Source organism: Elgaria multicarinata, chromosome 2 (assembly GCF_023053635.1).
Source record: "Elgaria multicarinata webbii isolate HBS135686 ecotype San Diego chromosome 2, rElgMul1.1.pri, whole genome shotgun sequence".
NCBI classification, from domain to species: domain Eukaryota; kingdom Metazoa; phylum Chordata; class Lepidosauria; order Squamata; family Anguidae; genus Elgaria; species Elgaria multicarinata.
This window is the reverse complement of record NC_086172.1, coordinates 179043138-179063015: the sequence shown is the minus strand read 5'-3', so window position 1 is coordinate 179063015 and position 19878 is coordinate 179043138. Positions and strand designations below refer to the sequence as shown.

The window sequence follows — 19878 nt, the reverse complement described above, 5'->3', positions numbered from 1 at the left end:
TGTCAGTGGGGCAGTGAATCTTCTCTGGGTATCTGTCAAAACCCCACTGCTTTTTTACGACCTCAGTGTTTCACACTTTGGTGAGCTCCTTTAGAGTTCTGACTGGTTCTGACTGGAACCTGGAATGGCTTCTCCACCCCACTGACATTGGAGCCACCATCTTCCACTGGTTGTAGTTCAACGGCACCAGGTTGGGGCAGGCTGGTTTAAGGCATCCTCGGCTAATGTAGGTTTGGTCACTTTTTATCTATCAACCGAATACGGTTCTGCTGAGAAATGCTCCTGCAGTTCCACTGTAATTCGCACTCATAGCAAATCCCTAACCCTGATGTACTTGGCTTCGCCCTTGCCTCAAATATGGAAAAATTCTAATCAGCACACAACTGCTAAACTATTAAATGATATCAAAGCAACTGGGGTGGTAAACAGACATTTTATACACATTTATCATAAGTGAACAAACATTTGATATAATTTATTGTATAAGCCACAAATTATTTTACAATCAAGTTAAAGGAAGCCAGATTCCGGCTGGACATCAGGAAAAACTTCCTGACCGTTAGAGCAGTGCGACGGTGGAATCAGTGACCTAGGGAGGTTGTGGGCTCTCCCACACTAGAGGCCTTCAAGAGGCAGCTGGACAACCATCTGTCAGATATGCTTTAGGGTGGATTCCTGCATTGAGCAGGGGGTTGGACTCGATGGCCTTGTAGGCCCCTTCCAACTCTGCTATTCTATGATTCTATGAAGAACTCACCGCTCCCGGAGATTCGTGTTTTTTTGGCTGGGGGGTCCAAGTCAATCCTTTTTTGGAGGACTTAAAAGTCTTTTTGAAATATGAGGCATAAAACTCAACAAATCCTCCTCTTTCCCCAACCATAAGCAACATTAAGCTGTTGTGATATTCTGACTCTGATGAAGCAGTTGTGAAACAGGTAGAAATAAAACCGGAGGCCTGTAGCTTAACCACTCAGTTATCACTCTGTTGTTGTAAACTATTTGAGCTTGGTTACTGTTAACACTTTGTTCAGCTTTGTTAACTACTTATGCTTGACTACTATAAAATAATTTGTGGCTTATACAATAAATTATATAAAATGTTTGATCACTTATGATCAATTTATATAAAATGTCTGTTTACCACCCCAGTTGCTTTGATGTCATTTAATATTTTAGCACTTGTGTGCTGATTAGCATCAATCTATTTTGTCAATTCCAACTGCTGCTTCCTGTACTGTTGTATTCACCCTTGCCTCAACGTAAACATCCAAGCGTCATCGAACAAGCACGCGTGCAATGTGCACACTCAAGAGGACCCCTTTTGGGTATGGACCGCTTTGCTCACGTTCAAGTGTCTTAAGGGGGACAATTCTCTCCCTCCCGGCCTGAATGCCATGTAAGAAGGTCGCTGGTTCAACCCCCAGCATTTCCAGGAAAGGCTGGGAAGAAAGACCCCTGCCTGAGTCCTTGGAGAGCCACCACTGTGCTAGAAAGATCAATGGCCTGGCTTTGCGTCAAGATGTTTCCTTCCTCCGTATCCATTTGCTGAGTCTCCTACTGGCATCCAGGTATTTCCTGACGTGTTGCTAGGATGGACACACTCTGGATGATCCTCCCAGGTCCCCCGCTCCCCGATAAATGGAGCATATAGTGCCCGGCAGTCCTGTCAACCTGAAAGCACAAAATTCCAGTTGTGGTTCCGCCGTTCCCCTGAGCAGCCATTCGAAGACGGACTTCCAAACGCCTTCCCTCAAAGCGGGGGCGACGACGACGACTACTGCCTGCCACTGGCAATCTCTCCAACAGGCTTCGATTTGGCAAGAGGGGAGGTCGACTTCTTAGTCCGTGACTTGAAGCCCCCCCGGCAGCACAGCACGGACCACAGCAGCCGGAGGACGGAGGGGCGCAGGATGGTAAACACCCAGGGGTCAATGATGGAATTCGCGGACAGGAACCGCAACGCCTCAAGGTCCTTCTCGAAATCTCCATTGGGCCAAAAAGAGTTAACGAAGGCACGGATCTGGAATGAAAAAAAGGAAAATATACTATTTAGCACAGTGGTTCCCAAACTTTTTCAGGTAACCGCCCCCTTGGTTCCACAAACTCATGCCCAGTGCCCCCTGGGAGTCCAATGGGGTCGGGGAGGCAGGGGGGAGTGGTTAACGGCGGCGGCAAGCCCCGTGTCAAGGAGCGCCAGGCAGGGCCAAAATGCTGCTGCAAGAGAAAGCATGTGCTTAAAAAGCAGGTCAATCACAGCAGTATCCTAACTTAATTTAAAAAAAAAAATCCTCCATTTTTTGCAAACCTCTGCTAGGAGGAGGCACTCTGAGGAGGGCCTTTGATGATGAGTGTAGTATATTTGGGTAGGGTCATGCCAGGAGAGGCGCTCCGTCAGCCCTAGTTGTCTGGAGCCATGCTGCCAACAAGACCCTCCTCAATCCACACATGTATTAATACCGTTTAAGAAGAGTCCTTTTAACAGTGAATTGTTTCAAAAGCACCAAAACGTTAATAAAGAGGCATACCCTGCTTGGTGGCTGCAAACAGGCGTTCGCTCTCTTTTCGTTCCCTCCCTTGGCAAGCCTGGCAGGTGCTTCCCATTTAAAGGGGCCGCGCTAATCTGGATCCTGCTGGTCTGGGCGCCTGGGTGGAGGTGCTGAGCTGAGGAGCTTAGAATGAAAATGGGAAGCACCCGCCACTGGCTTGCCGAGGGAGGGAGGGAAAAGAGAGCGAACGCCTGTTTTGCAGCCAGTGTGGCAGGGCACACCAAGCAGGCTATGTCTCTTCATTAGCGTTTTGGTGCTTTTGAAACATTTCAATTTACCGTTAAAGGGACTCTTCTTAAACGGTATTAATACATGTATGGATTCTTCCCCTATATGGCATGGGACCAAACTACCTTCTCCCATAAAAATGACCCTGGGTTTTAAGACCTTCTAGAGAGGCGCTTCTTGGAAAAGACCACCTTGAGTGCCCCCCTGCTGCCCCTTTGCTTCTTAGTGCCACCCCCTTGCCTCTTAATGCCCCCCTATGCAATCCCACCGCTCTGAAGGGGGCAGTACCGCCCACTTTGGGAACTACTGATTTAGCAGTTATGTAGCATCCTAGGGGTGACCATATTACACCAGCTTTAAAATCACTTCATTGGCTGTCAATTAGTTTCTGGGTGAAGTACAAAGTGTTGGTTATCACCTTTAAAGCCCTACATGGTTTGGGTCCAAGCTACCTGCGGGATCGCCTTCCCCCGTACAATCCGCCCCGCACACTCAGGTCCTCCGGGAAGAACGTACTCCAGCCAGCCAAAACTAGGCTGACACCTCTTACCCAGAGGACCTTCTCTTCTGCCGCTCCCAGACTGTGGAACGGCCTGCCGGGAGAGATTCGCCAACTTAACAGTCTTTCTGAATTTAAAAAAGCTATAAAGACTGATCTCTTCCGGCAGGCCTACCCAGTCAAATTTTAAAATGTCTGGCTGTTATTTTAATAATGTATTAGTTTTATATGTTTTAATCAGTTTTATGTATTTTATGGTATTATGTATTTTATCTAATGTTGTTCCCTGCCTTGATCCAGAGGGAGAGGAAGGTAAGAAGTAAATAAATATTTTTATCATCACCATCATCATCCGAACAAGTGTTAAAAGCACTTCTCTGATCATCCTTACCACAACCTTGTAAAGAAGGCCAGTATGGATGCCCTCATAATCTATTTATTTCATTTCTATACTGCCCAATAGCCGAAGCTGTCCAGACGGTTCACAAAAATCAAAACCGCAAGGTACAGCATAAAATATAAAATATGGAAGCTTAAAACTCCAATATAAAAACTAATTGCAACGCAGAGATTTAAAGTACAGATTTAAAGCAGAAGACCTAAAAGACTAGGATGCTAAAATACTGAGAAAATATAAAGATCTTCACATGGCACTGAAAGGAGTACAGTGCAGGCGCCAGGCGAACCTCTCTAGGGAGCTCATTCCACAGCCAGGGTGCCACAGCAGAAAAGGCCCTCCTCCTGGTAGCCCCCTGCCTCACTTCCTTTGGCAGGGGCTCGCAGAGAAGGACCCTGAAGATGTTCTTAGGGTCTGGGCAGGTACATATGGGAGCAGAGCAGGTGATTCTTCAGGTAACCTGGCCCCAAGCCATTCAGAATAATAATAATAATAATAATAATAATAATAATAATAATAATAATAATAATAATAATTTCTTACCTGCCTCTCCATTTGGATCGAGGCGGAAAACAATAAGTATAAAATAAAGAAAACTGAACTAAAAACATATACATTATTTAAACCCTAAAAACATCCTAAAATTCTACTGGATAGGCCTGCTGGAATAATCAGTCTTTATAGCTTTCTTAAATGCTAAAAGACTATTAAGTTGGCGAGTCTCTTCCGGCAGGCCGCTCCAGCAGGCTTTGAATGTTAATACCAGCACTTTGAATCAGGCTTGGACAAGGACCGGCAGCCAGTGCATCTGGAAACGTATTGGCGAAATGTGGACTCCTTGGCCAGTCCCTGTTAACAATCTTGCTGCTGCGTTTTGGATGAGCTGAGACAGTGGCTTGCCGAAGGCCATCTGTTCATGGCAGTGGCAGGATTTGAACCAGGGACTTCTGGATTCAGGACTCGGTCTCTTAAATGCTACACTAACAGCAACCTTGGAAGAGGTAGGGGGGCAGGAAAAGGTGCTTTAGCGCAGGGGTGGGCATAGAATCGTAGAATAGCAGAGTTGGAAGGGGCCTATAAGGCCATCAAGTCCAACCCCCTGCTCAATGCAGGAATCCACCCTAAAGCATCCCTAACAGATGGTTGTCCAGCTGCCTCTTGAAGGCCTCTAGCGTGGGAGAGCCCACAACCTCCCTAGGTAACTGATTCCATTGTCATACTGCTCTAACAGTCAGGAAGTTTTTCCTGATGTCCAGCTGGAATCTGACTTCCTGTAACTTGAGCCCATTATTCTGTGTCCTGCACTCTGGGAGGATCGAGAAGAGATCCTGGCCCTCCTCTGTGTGACAACCTTTCAAGTGTTTGAAGAGTGCTATCATGTCTCCCCTCCATCTTCTCTTCTCCAGGCTAAACATGCCCAGTTCTTCCAGTCTCTCTTCATAGGGCTTTGTTTCCAGACCCCTGATCATCCTGGTTGCCCTCCTCTGCACACACTCCAGCTTGTCTGCATCCTTCTTGAATTGTGGAGCCCAGAAGGAAAGGAACCTCTCGTGCAAGCACTCTAGTCATTGCTGACTCCTAGAGGGACGCCTGCTTTCGCTGATGTTTTCTTGGCAGACTTTGTAGTGAGGTGGTTTGCCGTTGCCTTCCCCAGTCGTGGCTACCTTTCCCCCAGCTAGCTGGGTACTCATTTTACCGACCTCGGGAGGCTGGAAGGCTGAGTCGATCTGAGCCGGCTGCCTGAGAACCAGCTTCTGCTGGGATCGAACTCAGGCCGTGGGGAGAGTTTCAGCTGCAGAAACTGCCGCTTACCGCTCTGCGCCACACGAGGCTGAATGCAATACTCTAGATGAGGCCTAACCAGGGCTGAATAGAGAGGAACCAGTACCTCACGCAGAAGGTAGTTCTCCAGATGTTTGGGACATGGACTCCAAGAACCCCCTGCCAGTATGACCAACATTCTGGGAGCTGAAGTCCATCACAGCTGCAGAGTTGTTTTCTGCCCACCCTTCAGCAGTGCATCCTACCAGCCTTCCCCAACCTGGGGCCCTCCAGATATGTTGCACGGCAACCCCCACCTTTCCCATGATGGGACACTGCTGGCTGGGAATTATGGGAGTTGCAGTCCGACCCATCTGGAGGGCCCCAGAAGACTCCATCATACCAGTGTGGGCAGCTCCTGTAGACGGACCTTGGAGGTATCATCAGAAAGCAGGGAAGGCGCAGCGAGGAGAGGCAGGAAAATGAGGCCTGACGCAGGCGGGCAGAAACCACAACTACAAATTTAATCTGGAATGTGAGTCAGACCCTCAACGACTTCCTGTGTCCCGCTCAGCCCATATAAACTCAGAATCGTCGCGTCACAATCCGTTTAAGTCAACAGCGACATCTAGAAATATTGGAAATGTTTCCTGCATAAGACTTTGCCTCCTGCAGATGCTCCAGCTTCAAGAACAGATCCCGGCATGTTCAAGGGCCTAAAGGCGTTACTTCCTTAAAGGGTTATCTCCTGCCCTGGGCAAGTTATGACAGTTCTCACTATGCAGATAACCCAGAAACTCTGCACGCGAGATGCCGCTCTTCCCTCCTTGCTTTTCATCTGCCCGGTAGAGGAGGAAAAGTGTGAGGGGGTGGGGGGGAAAGATGATAGTCAGAGTCTACTACTGACCGATCAAGGAGAAGATGAGGATGAAACTTTTGAAAAGCAAATTGCCAGTGTTTCAAGGAAGTGCGATGTAGTAGTGATGGGGGACTTCAATTACCCTGATATCTGTTGGGAGGGCAAATTCTGCCAAAAGTGGCCCTTCCAGCTGTGAGGTTTTTTTTAATCTTGAAATCTAAATAATAATAATAACAACAACAACTACTACTACTACAACATCCAAGGCCAGACTATTTTGTGCCCTAGGCAAGGTGAGCTACTTTCACACCCCCCCCCAAAAATGCCAACTTTGATTTTTAAGAACATATGTTTCCTGGAAAAAATAAGAAGCACAAAACTTGAAACTGCTCAATTTATTTTAAAGTGCAAGAAATACGTCATGCCAATTATAGCAAACAAATCGGAAAGGAACATCTATGGATCTAAAATGCATTATTTAATAAGAATATCACCTCCAAATCATCCCCCCCCGACTCAAACACGCGCACGCACACACTCAGCATCACTCACTCCAAACAAACACATGCATTCACTCAAAGACCCCCTGCACCCCATTCACCCATACATTCTCTCTCTCTCTCTCTCTTCCGGGTGCGTTCCGGAAGTCCAAACAGGGAGCCACCCCACCCCCAACCCAGCGTCCCTGGCTTCGCTTCGGCTGGGCAGGTGCGGGGCGCCATCTTGCCCGCCCAGGCCCAGCTGAATCCTCAGGCCGGGCCGGCTTACAGCCAACACGTGTGAGTGCTGTGCTGTGCCCAGCACCCCTCTTAGCCTGGCGCTCTAGGCAGCCGCCTGAGTGGCCTCTGTGGTAGCACCGCCCCTGACTACATCCACACCAACATCCAGAAAGCAGCCATACTTAAAACATGTTCAATAGTTAGGAAATGTCTGAATCAGTAAAAGGCAGCATGACTTGTCAAAGCCCGTCATGTTCCTCTAGAAAAACTGCCACAAGCAAGACAAGAGAGATAATAATAAAAATCATCATCATCATCATCATCATCATCTCATTCTGCGCTAACAATCCATAATCCGATATCTTCCCAAAACTCTGTGGGAAAGGCTCAAGCGGATATAAGCCAGATGTATGAAATGGCTTGCAGGTAGTGAAGTATTATGAACCCACATCACAGACTGGGCCTGTGAGATTAGAACATAAGAGCCATGCTAGAACAGACCAAGGGTCCATCTACTCCAGTACTTCTCATTTTAGTAATAAAGCCCCCACGCCCCCTGCTCCTGGCTTCATCTTCATTTTCAGCCACCTTCCCACTGCGCTTTTCAATACCTGGGCTGGCTACAGTTTCTCAAAGGCACTCTAGGCACACATTCCAGTCCAGATTGAGACATATGCAAATGGATTGCCTGAAAGCAGACATACACAAGAGGAGCCCTGCTTGATCAGACCAAGGGTCCATCTAGTCCCACACTCTGTTCACACAGTGGCCAACCAGCTGTCAACCAGGGACCAACAAAGCAGGACATGGTGCAACAACACCCTCCCACCCATGTTCCCCAGCAACTGGTGCACACAGCCTTACTGCCTCAAATACTGGATATAGCACACAACCATCAGGACTACAAGCCATGGATTGCCTTCTCCTCCTCCAGGAATTTTACCCAACCCCCTTTTAAAGCCATCCAAATTGGTGGCCATCACTACATCTGGTGGTAGTGCATTCCATAATTGGCTTGCAGAAGGCCATCCGGTGACTTCCCAGCTGAGGGAATCTTTGGTCTGCAGATTCCCCAATGGGCAGTACCTGCTCTTATTGGTTCAGCTGTATTAGCTCTTGTTTCGTGGGAATAGCTGCTCTCCAGGTACATTGCCTCAGGTGGCTGTTCTCGCTCTCCAAGTGGACAAGACTTTAAAATAAACCAAGAGCAACCTGGGACTTTGCGGTCTTAACCGAAGATGGTTACAGCTATGAGGAAGAGGAAAGCGCTGGTTCATTTATTGCACTCAAAGACAGTGCGGCAAACATCAGACTCTTGTGGGTGCACACAATTCCACTGCAGCTGTGAGGGACAGCTGGAGCCTCTGAAAAGTGGGGGGTGCCCCACGCCCAGACAGGGGCGCTGGTAGGCACTGAACAGATTGGGGGCACACAGGACACAAATCTGTGTAAAACCTGCATGTGCTAATATAGAAATAATATCTAGGATTCATTTAAATTTTACAGGAAAAGAAGCCGGCCAGTTAATTTCTCATCCAGATAATCTCAAATGAAATAAATTAGGGTGCAATCCTATGCATGTTTAGACAGAAAAAAAGTCCTGACTGGTTGGGGAACGCTGGGACCGGTAGACTTTTTCCTACCTAAACATACGTAGGATTGCACTCCTATTCCATTGATTTGCACCCTGAACCAGAACTGCCCAAAACCATGGGGAAAGTTTTCCCCAAAGCTTAATTGCCATATGGGCGAAACCTGGGAGGCAGTTTCAGCATGCCAGAAAGGGGAATTTAACCCTTTCCTACCTAGGTGCAATCGGCCCTAAAAATTCCCCCCTTGCGAGACTCAGGGTTCTGTGAAATAGATCTGGGGTCACAGAAAAGATGTGGGGCCCAGACCTGATGAGTAGGGTGACCCTATGAAAAGGAGGACCGGGCTCCTGTATCTTTAACGGTTGTATTGAAAAGGAAGTTTCAGCAGGTGTCATTTGTATGCATGCAGCACCTGGTGAAATTCCCTCTTCATCACAACAGTTAAAGCTGCAGGTGCCCTGCCCTCTTTTAAATCTGGTCACTCTAGTATAGCTCCCGCACTGTTAACTGTTGTGATGAAGAGGGAATTTCCCCAGGTTCCCCATATATACAAATGACACCTGCTGAAATTCCCTTTTCAATACAACAAAGATACAGGATTATTTCTTATGTTCTTATGTCTACTCAAAAGTACATCCCAGGATGTTCAACAGAGCTTATGCCTAGATTTGTGAGTACAGGGTTGTAGCCTAAATTATGCACATTGAGCATCATCGCTCCAGTTTTGCATAATCCAGTCTGCAACGTTTAGTGCTTTGCATAATTTCATCATTTGCCATTTGTGGGGAGCTATGTGGGACCCTGAAGCGGAGCCCCTCACCATTAGAAGTCTTGGTTCAGTCATCCTTCCGGCCTCTGAGATTTCAGCAGACACTAGCTTTACACTTTCAAACCATGGAGCCATGAGCACCAGAAACTTGTGTTCGCTTTAAAAAATGAATACCTGAGATTCTCAGGAAGCTGGATTCAATCCTGCTAGGGTGACCATATGAAAAGGAGGACAGGGCTCCTGTATCTTTAACAGCAATGTAGGAAAGGGAATTACAGCAGGTGTCAATTGAAGAGGGTGAAATTCCCTCTACATCACAACAGTTAAAGCTGCAGAAGCCCTGCCCTCTTTTGTATCTGGCCACTCTACTATAGCTAGTGTAGCTTTAACTGTTGTGATGAAGAGGTAACTTCACCCACTTCAATTGACACCTGCTGAAATTCCCTTTCTTAAATTACTGTTATACAGGAGCCCTGTCCTCCTTTTCATATGGTCACCCTAAATCCTGCATTTGTGCTTTTCTTTACAGAATCGTGGCATTCACACAGCCCACCCTAAACTCTCCACCATTTAAACCACACTTCCCCCCCCCCCCGCCAACCTGCTAGCCTCCAGACATGTTGGACTACAGCTCTCATCATTCCCTGCCTGCCTGGGCCACAAACCAGCAAAAGACTAAGTTAGGATGACCCTATGAAAAGGAGGACCGGGCTCCTGTATCTTTAACAGTTGTATTGAAAAGGGAATTTCAGCAGGGGTCATTTGTACATATGGGGAACCTGGGGAAATTCCCTTTTCATCACCACAGTTAAAGCTGCAGGTGCCCTGCCCTCTTTTAAATCTGGTCACTCTAGCATAGCTCCTGCAGCTTTAACTGTTGTGATGAAGAGGGAATTTCCCCAGGTCCCCCATACATACCAATGACACCTGCTGAAATTCCCTTTTCTATGCAACTGTTAAAGATACAGGAGCCCTGTTCTCCTTTTCGCAGGGTCACCCTGACTAAGCACGTCCAGCTGTTCCTTCTCAGGTTCTGACTAAGCAGGATGGGGAAAAGTAAACGTGGCGCATGATGGAAGATGTTTAACTGTGGTCAAGACCCATCAAGTGGCAAATCCATTTGTAGCCCTGGGAACGATTCCATTTCCACTGCGCATGAAATCCTTTTGACCTGTCAGACCACATGCTGTTCTTAGCTTGGCCAGGACCTCGCTAAAGGCAGAGAAATGTTATGCTGATGAACAAGATCCTTCGGTGGAATAGAAAGATTGGATCTCACTGAAGGATTGTTCCATTTTGGCTTTTTGTTAAAATATAGCGCGTTTTGCTCTTTTAATTCCTGTTAATAAACTATTATTATGGTAACTGTAAATTGAAAGGCAAATACATGCACAAACACACACATGCACATACAATATATGTGATCATTGGACTTTGGGGTGAAGGACAAGTTAGCTGGAATTCTGTGTAACTTTCCTGGAGGTTTTTTTTTTTTAATGAAGAGCAGACATGGAGCAGGAAGGGTCTGTGTGTTACCCCTTCCCTTTTTGCTCCTCTTCCATGTCGCTTCCTGCCCCCCCCCCTTTTATATCAGCCTTCCTCAACCTGGGGCGCTCCAGATGTGTTGGACTACAACTCCCAGAATGCCCCAGCCAGCTGGCTGGGGCATTCTGGGAGATGCAGTCCAACACATCTGGAGCGCCCCAGGTTGAGGAAGGCTGCTTTATATGGAGCAAAAGATTCAATTATTCAAGTCCCTGTAGCTTTTCTCAAGTATGAAGCAAAGCGACAGGGGGTGGGCGGACAATTTGGAGAGGACTTATTTATAAATAAGTTTATTTATAAATTTATAAATTTATTTATTTATATGGTGAGGAAAGGAAAGGAACCTCTCGTGCAAGCACTGAGTCATTACTGACTCTTGGAGGGACGCCAGCTTTCGCTGATGTTTTCTTAGCAGGCCTTATAGCGGGGTGGTTTGCCGTTGCCTTCCCCGGCCGTTATTACCTTCACCCCAGCTAACTGGGTACTCATTTTACCGACCTCGGGAGGATGGAAGGCTGAGTCGACCCGAGCCGGCTGCCTGAAACCAGCTTCCGCTGGGATCGAACTCAGGCCGTGGGGAGAGTTTATTTACAATTTTGTGTTTATTTTGTGAACCGCCCAGAGAGCTCCGGCTATTGGGCGGTATAGAAATGTAATAAATAAATAAATAAATAAATAAATAAAAAAATAAAAAAAATACAATATTTATATACCTCTCCCCGTTGAAAATTTTGGAGCAATGTGCAAGATTAAAAACACACACAGAATAATACACTTTTAAAATAGATTTTAAAAGAAGCAAAATATACGGTGAACTGTGGCTGGTCATTACGGAAAGGCTTCTTGGAATAATGGCGTTTTCAGGAGGCGCCATCTGATCTCCAGAGGCAGGGAGTTCCATAGGAGGGGGCCACCACGCTGAAGGCTCTTCCCCTGGTGGACTCCACTTGGAGGATGGGTCTATGTGGAACCACCAGGAGCAGGCCCTCGGATGACCTCAGTGACGGGGGAGGTTGGTAGGGGAGAAAGCAGAGCTCTCTCAGGTATCCTGGTCCCAGGTTACAAGGATAGGTGCAGGGCAGGCGGACCGCAGCCTGTTTCCGGCCTTAGGCATGGGCAGCAGTTGATGCCGCCGTACAGACTGCAGCAGTGGTGGACAACGGAGCCAGGTAAGCCCCCCTCCCTGGCTCCACCGCCATTGCTGCATGGACCTCAGCAGCAGTGGAGCCAGGTAAACCCCCCTCCCCACTTACCTGGCTCTGACGCTTCGGAATGGTCCAAATTGCTTCGGACCGTTCCGAACCGCTTCGGGTTGATCTGGACCAACCCCTGATCCACTCCGGAACCGGAGGTCAAGATCAGCCCGCTCTGCTTCAGATTCAGGGATCTGTAATGGAGGTGGAGCACACCTCTACTTTAGACATAGTTAACAAAACCTTGCAGCGCACCCTAGCAGCCACCGGCCGCCAGTGAAGCTCCTGAAGCACCGAAGTGATGGAAGACCACTTCGGAAGCCCCTTGGCCGCATTTTGAACAGCCTGTAGGTGCTGGATTTGCTTCAAGGGAAGCCCTGTATACAGCAAGTTGCAATAGTCAAGCCTGGGGGGATCTACACTACTGCTTTAAAGCACTTTAAAGTGCTTTATAACAGTTTTGACAACTGTTTAGGCCCAGGACACACTGCATATACAGGTTTCAAAACGTTTTCAAAGTGCTTTAAAGCGCTTTAAAAGCAGTAGTGTAGATCCCCCCCTGGAGATGACCAGGGCATGAACTGCGGTGCTAAGATCAGCCTCTGACAAAAAGGGGCGAACTCAGCGGAGCAGATGTAGTTGATAAAAGCAGCTCCGGTCAACAGCCCCCACCTGTGATGACACAGTTAGGGACTGGTCAAGAATGACACCCAGGCCTTGCACCTCGGTCACAACCCTCGGTCAGGTTCCTGAAAATGAAACATAGAGACACCTACTATGTTTATTGAATACGTAAACCTGTTTCAAGGGCTGTGATGTACGCATCAGCTAAAAATACGGATAAATAATCCAGCAATGCAAAGGAAGCTCTCTTAGTCACATGCAATGACTCAATTTTCACTGCAGGCTTTGAGATGTGTGGAATTTTAATTATATACACACACAAAACTTTTGGCTTGCGTGAGTGTGCTGCTATAGGGCTTATTTTACAGCTAGCTCCTTGGGATTTTATTGTTGTTTACGCGGTTTGGCTTCACCATGTCATGCAATAAGATCTAACATATAAACAGTTAAGGCTGCAGTCCGGTGCACTCATTGAACTCATCGGGGCTGACTTCTGAAAAGGCAGGCAAAGGATTGTATCGCAGGTCGTTGAAATGTTTGACCTTCCATTGCATGTTTAGGCTTGCTTGCACGTTGTCCACTGCCTTGAGGTCTGGAGATGGCCAGAAAATGGGAATAACATGGGAATGACGTAATGTGTGCAGCTTATGCGAAGATCACGGGTGGGCAGGAAGTTGATCTCCAGATATCTTGGACTTCAGCTCCCAGCATCCCTCACCTCTGTCCATGATGGCAGGGGCTTCTGGGAGTGGGAGTCCCAATCATCTGGATATCTTCTTTCTTCCTAGCTCTGGTATAAGATAGCCTCATGGCCTTTTTAGAACAGGAAAGGTGCTTCTAATGAGCTGGGTGACGAGAAGCTGATAAGTGGTGGAGGGCAGGGAGTGTCCGGGGGTTGAACCTGGGTAGGGTGACCCTATGAAAAGGAGGACTGGGCTCCTGTATCTTTGACAGTTGCATGGAAAAGGGAATTTCAGCAAGTGCCATTTGTATATATGGAGAACCTAGTGAAATTCCCTCTTCATCACAACAGTTAAAGCTGCAGGTGCCCTGCCCTCTTTTAAATCTGGTCACTCCTGCAGCTTTAACTGTGGTGATGAAGAGGGAATTTCACCAGGTTCCCCATATATACAAATGACACCTGCTGAAATTCCCTTTTCAATACAACTGTCAAAGTTGCAGGAGCCCTGTCCTCCTTTTAATATTATATTATAATATTAATATTATATTATATATTTAATAATAATATATTTCTTACCCACCTCTCCACTTGGATCGAGGTGGGGAACAACAGTGAATATAAAACACATTAAAAACTGATTAAAACATAGCATACATGATTAAAACATCCTTAAAACATCCTTAAAACATTCTAAAATTTCACTGGATAGGCCTGCCGGAATAGATCACCTTAAACCTGTGGTCACGTTAATTCTGCATTGAGCAGGGGGTTGGACTCGATGGCCTTGTAGGCCCCTTCCAACTCTGCTGTTCTATGATTCTATGATTCTATGAGAACGGGAGCTGGAGCAGTAAAAGTTGACCACCCGTTCATTCCACCGACTCAGCACACGTCACCCACCCTCGTCCTTCGTCAGTGAGACCGCCCTTCAACACACACGCCCCCAACAAAAAAACCAGGATGTGCAGATAGCGTGAGGACAGCTTTACACGGGGACGGAGGAGCGATTTTATTGCGCATGGGAGAAAAATACGGACTTTCCCCGCTCCAAAGTAAGACGGAAAAAGGGGGGAAGAGGCGAGATGAGTGCAGGACAGGGATTAGGTCATGTGAGTACCGCGCTGCAAAACCACATACCAGGCATGGCGAGAGTGTGATAAATTGCTGGTGTGATGGCGCTCTTAGAGTCGCCCTTTGTAGCTTCATAGTTTGCAGGGCTGAGCCCTGCCTGGAACAACCTGTCCTGGGGGTTAGCTTCACTCAAGGGCTGGGGAACACCAGATGCTGCCCCCTACAAGGCCGGCCTTTCCCAACAAGGTGCCCCAAAGGTTTGTTGGATTTTGGTTTTCATCTGTTTTAATTACGTTTTTTTAAATTTTAATCTTTATCACTGTTAGCTGCCATGAGCACTATTTTTGGTGGAAATGCAGGATATAAATGAAATAAACAAACTCCCATCATGCTGAATGGAAATTACGGGAGTCGCATTCCAACACATCTGGAGGGCACCAAGTTGGGGAAGTCATAGTATGTCTCCATCCAGAACTCTATGATCTACATGAGAATATGAGAAGCGCCCTGATGCTGGTTTAGACCCAGGTCCATCTAGTCCAGCATTCTGTTCACACAGGGGCCAACCAGCTGCCCCAACAGGAAACTCACAAGCAGGACACAAGTGCAACAGCACCCTCCAGCCCATGTTCCCCAGCAACTGATGTACATAGGCATATTGCCTTGGATACTGGCGGTAGCACACAACCATCAGGGCTAGTAGCCACTGATAGCCTTTGCCTCCAGGAATTTATCCAACCCCCTTTTAAAGCCATCCAAGGTGGTGGCCATCCCTACATCTTGTGGTAGTGAGTTCCATAGTTTAACTATGCGCAATGTGAAGTAGTCCTTCCTTTTATCTGTCCTGAATTTTCCACCAATCAGCTTTATGGGATAACCTCACTGGGTTCTAATATTGTGAGAGAGGAAGAAAAATGTCTCCCTATCCACATTCTCCACACCATGCTTGATTTTGTACACCTCTCTCAGGCACCTTTTTTCCAAGCTTAACAATCCCACATTCCCTCCTAGGGGAGATACTCACAGCCCCTTGACTGTATTGCTTGCCCTTCTCTGCCCTTGACTGCTAGTGCCTCTCCAGGGTCCCAGGGCCTGGGCACAGAGAGGTCTCCCTCAGCATCTGCCCACCTGATCCTTTTTACCTAGGCTTTTCAGGAATTACCTCCCTCCACCCCCTTGGACCTGCATGCAAAGTAGGTGCTCAAGGATCTCTTCTCGATCCTCCCAGAGTGCAGGACACGGAATAACGGGCTCAAGTTAAAGGAAGCCAGATTCCAGCTGGACATCAGGAAAAACTTCCTGACCGTTAGAGCAGTACGACAATGGAATCAGTGACCTAGGGAGGTTGTGGGCTCTCCCACACTCGAGGCCTTCATGAGGCAGCTGCACAACCATCTCCCAGGGATGCTTTAAGGTGGATTCCGGCATTGAGCAGGGGGTTGGACTCGATGGCCTTGTAGGCCCCTTCCAACTCTATGATTCTAAGCCCTGAGTTTCTGAGGGTCCTTCCCCGGGGGCACGCTCACTGTCGGTTTATTATGCGAAGCAATGACAAAACCCCAAGGGTGAGCCTGAGCATCTGCAGAGTGCCAGCCTGCCCACGCCTATCCCGGGGTCGAAGCAAAGGAGGACCAGGGCAGAGGCTGGGTGCTCCAGTTCCCTCCCGCCCCTTTCCTAGAATAGCAGAGTTGGAAGGGGCCTACAAGGCCATGGAGTCCAACCCCCTGCTCAATGCAGGAATCCACCTTAAAGCATCCCTGACAGATGGTTGTCCAGCTGCCTCTTGAAGGCCTCTAGGGTGGGAGAGCCCACAACCTCCCTAGGTCACTGATTCCATTGTCGTACTGCTCTAACAGTCAGGACGTTCTTCCTGATGTCCAGCTGGAATCTGGCTTCCTTTAACTTGAAGCACAGCGATGTGTGTGTGGGGGGGGGGGGGGTCCCGATCCAGGCACTCACCGTGAAAGGCAAGGAGCACACGACGAAGGTGATGGTCATGATGGAGAGCAGGACCAGGTGCTCCAGCTCCTTGGGCAACGACAGCGGCCTCCGGGCGCCCCTGGGGCCGTGGGGCGCCTCCAGCGGGCGGAGCGGGCGCCGCTGCGCGCCGGGCGAGCACGAGGCGGCGGCGGCGGCGGCCACGCGTCGGGCGGGCTGGCCGCGCCGATGCATGCGGACCAGGTTGACGCCGACCACGAGGTTGCAGAGCAGCACGGCCAGGACGAGCAGCAGCAGCAACGAGGCGTAGAGCAGCGAGAAGGCGAGGACGCCGCGCTCGGCCGACAGCGCTTCGCCCTCGCAGCCCGGCGGCTCGCCCGGGCGCGGCAGGCGCATCTGGATGAAGCACCACGTGCCGGGCGGGTACTGGACGTAGCGGCCGAAGCCCAGCAGCGGCAGCGCGCAGAAGGCGGCGGCCAGGCCGTAGAGGGCCGGCAGCAGCGCGCCCAGCAGCAGCGCCACGGGCCGGCCGCGCAGCAGCCGCTGGTAGAGGTAGGGCGCGCCCAGGGCCAGGCCGCGCTCCAGCGCCATGGCGCCCAGGCAGCCCGTGGTGGCCAGGCCGAAGAAGCTCATGGCGAAGGCGAAGTAGCGGCACACGCGGCCGCCCGCCGCCAGCCGCCAGAGCCGCCGGTCCCGCGCGTAGGCCGCCAGCACCACCGGGCTCAGCAGGCAGGTGCCCAGCAGGTCGGTCAGCACCAGCGCCATCGAGAGCACGTGGAAGGGCGCCAGCCGCGCCCGGCGCGCCCGGCGGCGGCGCCGCGCCAGCAGCAGCAGCGCCAGCGCCGTCAGGTTGCCCAGCACGCCGGCCGAGAACATGACGGCCGCCGAGGCCGGGCTCTGGCCCGAGCGCAGCAGGCCCGTGCGGTTGCGGCAGGCTTCCGGCGGGCGCGGGGCTGCCGTGGCCGCCGCCGCCTCGTCCATGCTGGGCGCGGAGGGGGCGCGGGCGGAGCCGGGCGCGGCGCGGGCGAAAGGCGACGGGGAGCGAGCGAGCGAGCCAAGAAGAAGGAGAAGGAGAAGAGGCGCCACCTCCGGCCGGCCCGCCCTCTCTTCGCACCGGGGAGCGGGGCGGGGGTCGGGCTGCCCCTGCTGCCGTGCCCCGTCGGCCGCGCCTGGGCGGAGGCGGAGCGCAGGCGGCGCCCCCCCCCCCTAGGGAGTCCTCCTACGGCACTCCCGAGCGGCTGTCGCGCGTCGCCGCGTCCCCAAGGGCGCACGAACCGGGACCTGTGCAGAGGAGCCCTGGCGGGGCGGGGAACCTTCCCTCCCACCCCCTCGGTTTCCCACCGCGTTCATTCAGCCGCATGGCTTCTTTTTCAGAAGCGCGGAACTCGTCGGGCATCTCTTCGCACGTGGCTTCGAGATGCGGAGAAACGCGCCGCCGGCAGGTCTTCCTCTTCGGAGGGGCCTTAACACCCGTCGGGGCAAAGCGGAGTTCGACCCCCGAGTGTACGCCTGGCGGAGAGTTACAGATTGGCCGCGTGAGACTTCACATTTATGTCAGACTTCACCCACCCACGCACCTCCAATACGCAGATGCCTTGGACTACATCTCCCATCATCCATGGCGGGGAACCTTCCCCCGCACCCCGCGTTTCCCACCGCGTTTCATTCAGCCGCATGTGTTTTCCCCACCCCAGAAGTACAGAACTCGTCGGGCATCTCTTCGCACGTGGCTTCATTTAAGGATCCACATCCGAGATGCGGAGAAATGCGCCACCAGGGCCATAGCTAGACCTAAGGTTTATCCCTGGATCGTCCACGGGTCAAACCTGTTCATCTAGGTGACACACAGGGGATCCAGTGCTCAGGCAGGGGCGACTAAGGGATGATCCCTTAGGTCTAGCTGTGGCCCAGGTCTTCCTCTTCGCAAGAGCTTTAACACCCATGTGGCAAAGTGCAGTTCAACCACGCATGGCAGGGAGTAACGGATTGGCCGCGTGAGATTTCACATTTTATATCAGACTGCCCTCCCCGCTACGCAGATGTCAGACTACAACTCCCATCACCCATGGTGTCTGAGGATAATGGGAGTTGAAGTCCAAACCACCAGGAGGGCTGCTTCAGGTTATAAGAAAGCTTAAAATACCTGTCAGGTTTGCCTTGGGAGGGAAGGCATGTCTTTTTCTCTTGGCTTCTTACTTATAAAAAAAAACCCACAAGAGCTGAGCTGCTGGATCAGGCTAAAAGTTCCACTAGTCCAGTGTTCTGCTGCCCATGGTGGCCAACCAGATGCCCACAAGCAGGACACGAAGGCAATAGCACCCTCTTCCACACCTCACCTATTTTCTCTTACAAAACAGTTGGGGGACACTTTCTATAGCTTGATCTTAACTGGCTGTTTCCAGAAACGCTCAGCATAGGATGCTCTAACCACTAGACTATCTAGAAAGCAATCAAGAAGGATGCGGTCTCCACACCTATGTCAAAAGCTCTGTTACTCTGTTCGACGGGCCAAAGATCTAAAATAGGACTTTTTTCCCCCAAACAGGTTTGCATTCTACAGACCAGATAGTTTGAAGTTTCTGGAAACAGCTTATTCGGCACCATATTATTATTATTATTATTATTATTATTATTATTATTATTATTATTATTATTATTATTATTATTTTACTTAGCGCCATCAATGTACATGGTGCTGTACAGAGTAAAACAATAAAATAGCAAGACCCTGCCGCATAGGCTTACATTCTAATAAAATCGTAATAAAACAATAAGAAGGGGAAGAGAATGCACCAAACAGGCACAGGGTAGAGTAAAACTAACAGTATAAAAGTCACAACAAAAACAAGTTTTAAAAGCTTTAGGAAAAAGAAAAGTTTTTAGCTGAGCTTTAAAGCTGCGATTGAACTTGTAGTTCTCAAATGTTCTGGAAGAGCGTTCCAGGCATAAGGGGCAGCAGAAGAGAATGGACGAAGCCGAGCAAGGGAAGTAGAGACCCTTGGGCAGGTGAGAAGCATGGCATCAGAGGAGCAAAGAGCACAAGCGGAGCAATAGTGTGAGATGAGAGAGGAAAGGTCTCATAATCAGTGTCAGGAGGGAACCCACCCACCCCGTACACAAGATGGGAATAGCTCACCCCATCATATGTTTGGTGGGAGATCCAGGACAAATAAAAGGAAGTCCTTCTTCACACAGCACATAGTTAAACTATGGAACTCACTACCACAGGATGTGGTGATGGCCACCAATCTGGATGGCTTTAAAAGGGGATTGGATAAGTTCCTAGCCCTGAGGGTTGTGTGCTATCTCCAGTATTCGAGGCAGTAAGCCTGTGTGCACCAGTTGCTGGGGAACATGGGCGGGAGGGTGCTGTTGCACCATGTCCTGCCTTGTTGGTCCCCGGCCAATGGTTGATTGGCCACTGTGTGAACCGAGTGCTGGACTGGATGGGTCTG

The 19878-nt window shown here is 49.7% G+C and overlaps 1 protein-coding gene across 1 annotated transcript; it reads right to left on the bottom strand.

Moving 5' to 3' along the window:
• Window positions 1-1774: 1774 nt before the first annotated feature.
• On the bottom strand, window positions 1775-18139 carry LOC134391919 (prostaglandin E2 receptor EP2 subtype-like). Its single transcript, XM_063115841.1, has 4 exons — window positions 18124-18139; window positions 17765-17932; window positions 16445-17592; window positions 1775-2020 (listed from the first exon to the last, which is right to left on the bottom strand). Exons 1-4 carry the CDS (start codon window positions 18137-18139, stop codon window positions 1775-1777), a joined length of 1578 nt encoding a protein of 525 aa, XP_062971911.1.
• Window positions 18140-19878: the final 1739 nt, after the last annotated feature.

Excerpts from the sequence above, each read along its gene's own strand:
- LOC134391919 (XM_063115841.1), bottom strand. Across the intron at positions 17,593-17,764 it reads CATGCGGCTGAATGAACGCG|GCGCGGCCGACGGGGCACGG; the intron begins GTGGGAAACCGA and ends GCCTCCGCCCAG. Across the intron at positions 2,021-16,444 it reads TGTGCTCCTTGCCTTTCACG|ATCCGTGCCTTCGTTAACTC; the intron begins GTGAGTGCCTGG and ends TTTTCATTCCAG.